Source organism: Pteropus vampyrus, unplaced genomic scaffold, assembly GCF_000151845.1.
Source record: "Pteropus vampyrus isolate Shadow unplaced genomic scaffold, Pvam_2.0 Scaffold902, whole genome shotgun sequence".
Classification (NCBI taxonomy): domain Eukaryota; kingdom Metazoa; phylum Chordata; class Mammalia; order Chiroptera; family Pteropodidae; genus Pteropus; species Pteropus vampyrus.
The window spans coordinates 20,752-21,109 of NW_011889683.1; the positions used below are offsets into that span (position 1 = coordinate 20,752).

The 358-nt window shown below is 73.2% G+C and overlaps 1 protein-coding gene across 1 annotated transcript in view; it reads left to right on the top strand.

Annotated features, from left to right (window-relative positions):
- The window catches only part of LOC105309864 (HLA class I histocompatibility antigen, B-54 alpha chain-like), a 6,567-nt gene that overhangs the window by 3,327 nt on the left and 2,882 nt on the right, over positions 1–358 (top strand). Inside the window, exon 2 of the mRNA XM_011386075.2 lies at positions 242–352. Within this exon, the coding sequence (XP_011384377.1) occupies positions 242–352 (111 nt within the window). The remainder of the gene's footprint in view (positions 1–241; positions 353–358) is intronic.

A 358-nucleotide genomic window follows, 5' to 3' on the forward strand; every position in this document is an offset into this window, starting at 1 on the left:
GGTGAGTGCGGGGTCCGGAGGGAACGGCCTCTGCGGGGCAGGAGCGAGGGGACCGCCCGGCGGGGACGCAGGACCCGGAGAAGACGCGTCCCCACCGCCCAGGCCTAGAACCCCCGTCCCGTCCTGACCGTCCCGCGCACCCCGCTTCCCGCGCCCCCTCGTCCCTCGCGGCCCATCGACCTCTTACCAGGACCCGCGCCAGGAGGAGGGCCGGCGGGTCTCATCCCCTCTCCACCCCCAGGTTTCCACTCCCTGAGGTATTACTACACCGCCTGGTCCCGGCCCGGGAGCGGGGAGCCCCGCTTCGTCGCCGTCGGCTACGTGGACGACACGCAGTTCTCGCGGTTCGACAGCGACG